We start from the raw sequence: 2,937 nt of genomic DNA on the forward strand, positions 1-2,937 counted from the left end.
GATTGAGGCTGAATTGAGCTGAACTAAACTGAATAGAGCTAAAATGAATTGTTTATGAGAGAAAGAAATTAGAAACTGAACTGATTGGAGCTGAACTGAACTGAAATTAAGCTAAACAAAATAGGCCCTTAGTACAAGTCTTCGAGCTACTTTTACTGGCCAAATTGTTCTTTTTATGTTGACTCGTCTAATATCATAGTTAACATTAAGCCGGGTTTAAGTTAAGTTAAATATGGTTGCTGGTTGTGCTATAAATGTCTCATAATGTGTCTTGCCTCATGAGTCCACTCACTACATAATGTGTCTTGTCTCATAACGTGTCTTGCCTCATGAGTCCACTCACTACATATCGTTTGAAATTTTCAAAATGATGTCCGACTTATGCCACATGGCACTTTTTTGTATTCATTTGTGTACGTGAACAAAATTTAACTTATTTAGCTTCATTGTCATGTCGGTTAAATATACATGTTATGCCTTGTCGCGTTTCTTAACTAAAAAAAAAAAGTGGTTTAGCCCTAATTTACAGCTGCTTGTCGTATCATGACATAAGTTAGACAAATTTGACTACTACTATATTTATATTGAGTACGCTTATTTTGACCTATATGCTCAACGGTGAATAATATTTTTCAAGAGCTGATCGTGATTGAACCAACCCAATACACATGAGTGGGTGAATATTGAGAATACATAGTCTAATAAACGAGCAAGTTTGGGGACATTTGGTGATTACGATTTTGTTGTTTAGCATGATGTCACAACCTACTTGAAGAATATGAGCTTTGAAAAACAAAACAAAAAAACCTATGAAATATTACGTGGATGTCCATTTTACCCCTATATTATTTCATAATATTCTAGATTTAAAGTTTATTATTCTTCAAGCAAATTCTGGTTACATTGTAGATTTATATTTCTTCCTTATACAAGTACATGAATAAGAAGAGTAAGTTTGTTCACTCCTAATTTCTCTATTCTCTTTTATATCACAACATAAAATATATTTTCAATTAATTATGTCAATGTTTCTTACTATCTTTTGTCTAACACATAATCATCCCTAATATTTTTCAGGTAAATCTTATATTAATCTTTTAAACAAACTCAAATGAGTATTTGAACTTTTTTTTGAAAGAAAATGAGCATTTGATCTAATTATATTCAAATTTTTATGAATCAAACTTTATTTTTACCAATTAGTTTCCGAAAAGACCCAAATCCTTTTTATTCTTTTTATGAAGTTTTCTTTTGTTGTTCACTCATTAACAAGTCACAAGTCTGACAACTATCACGAGTGTAATCCTAATACTCCGTAGCTAATAAGCAAAACCCGTTAATAGCCTTAAATGACCCTCACTAGTCACTTTGCTACTACAGTTGCACATTTTCAAACTCAAATCGGCGCCTTCCTCACTTCTTTCGTGAACAACCAAATACCACAGTAACCCCTTCACTCACTCTCCCCCCAAAATCACATTTTTGAATCTTGAATTTTCTCTCCTCCTATTCTCATAACTTCCCCTCTTTTCTCTCATCAAACTCACTACAAAACTCAAACCAAATTCAAAATCAACCCCAAAAAAATGGGTTGTGTATCTTCGACTCTCCTAAACCAAGACGATGATTTCCCACAAATCGGAAGCACCGCCTTTAACCACCACATTGTCTCCCTCACCTCCACCACTTACGGCCTTCTTTCGCTCGATCCCCCACCACCCTCTTCCCCAATGACACCGCCTCAGCCGCTCCCTCGCTTCACTCTAACACCCAAATCCCTACTCGTTGACCAGCCTCCTACCGAAGTCATCAATTCATGGGAACTCATGGCCGGCCTCGACTCAACCACACCCGAAAATAATGAGATTCAAGACAACAATAGTAGTTTTAGATTCACTCCTCACTTGTCTAACTCCAAACCTTGCACCCCTAAATTCTTCTCCAAATTCAAAGAGAATTCGAACCCGAATACTAATACTCGGGTTCGAAAGCCCCGGCAACTGTTTTCAGAACCAGATGCCGGGATAAAGTGTAAATTGGAGCAGTTTCCGGAAATTTGTCCGCCAAATGGGGAGGACAAAGTAGTGCTCTACACTACTTCTTTGAGAGGGGTTCGGAAGACGTTTGAGGGTTGCAATGCGGTTAGATCGGTGATTCGAGGTTTGGGTTTCGGCTTTTGCGAAAGAGATATATCAATGGATCGCGGGCTAAGAGACGAATTGAAGAAATTGTTAGCATCATCAAAGGGCGGAAATCATGAGGTGTTGGCTCCGCCACCGCTGCCCTGTTTATTTATAAAAGGGCGGTATATTGGAGGAGTTGATCAAGTGTTGAAATTACACGAGGAAGGTGGTCTTGTTGAGCTGCTTCAAGGGTTACCGAGACTCGAGGCCGGTACCGTGTGTCAAGGGTGCGGTGATGTTAGGTTCTTGCCTTGTTTTCGGTGTAATGGGAGTTGTAAATTGGTTGTGGTTGTCAAAGAGGTTGATGATGATGATAATGAAAAAAATGTTATTAGTAAGAATACTAATTATGTTTGTAGTGATGGTATTAAGAGGTCTGTTGTCATTAGATGCCCTGATTGTAATGAGAATGGTTTAGTGCTCTGCCCTATTTGCAGTTGATCAAATCATAAAATTAATTTGTAAGTTTATTTCTCTATCTCAAATCTTCTCATTTGAGTATTTTTAAACAATAGTTTTAATTGTATGGTTATGTTATACAAGTACAATATATTGTAAACTAGAAAATTTGGTTTCTACTTTTGTTGTTGTGTTGGTTTATAGAATTGACATGATTTGTAAGAGTATGGCTAATTTTGAACTCATGACTTTACGAGTATTATACAACTTTTGAAATTTTTTCAAGACATCGAATTATTGATTGATCATACCTTCACCTACACAGAATGACAATGACATTACTCTTGTTGGTTTA

The 2,937-nt window shown here is 36.4% G+C and overlaps 1 protein-coding gene across 1 annotated transcript; it reads left to right on the top strand.

Moving 5' to 3' along the window:
• The first annotated feature begins 1,532 nt into the window (after positions 1-1,532).
• LOC145569278 (uncharacterized protein At3g28850-like) lies at positions 1,533-2,624 on the top strand. Its single transcript, XM_081628640.1, has one exon. It carries the CDS (start codon positions 1,587-1,589, stop codon positions 2,622-2,624), a length of 1,038 nt encoding a protein of 345 aa, XP_081484766.1. The 5' UTR covers positions 1,533-1,586.
• The last annotated feature ends 313 nt before the right edge of the window (positions 2,625-2,937 follow it).

This window comes from Chenopodium album, chromosome 11, assembly GCF_948465745.1.
Source record: "Chenopodium album chromosome 11, dcCheAlbu1.1, whole genome shotgun sequence".
Classification (NCBI taxonomy): domain Eukaryota; kingdom Viridiplantae; phylum Streptophyta; class Magnoliopsida; order Caryophyllales; family Amaranthaceae; genus Chenopodium; species Chenopodium album.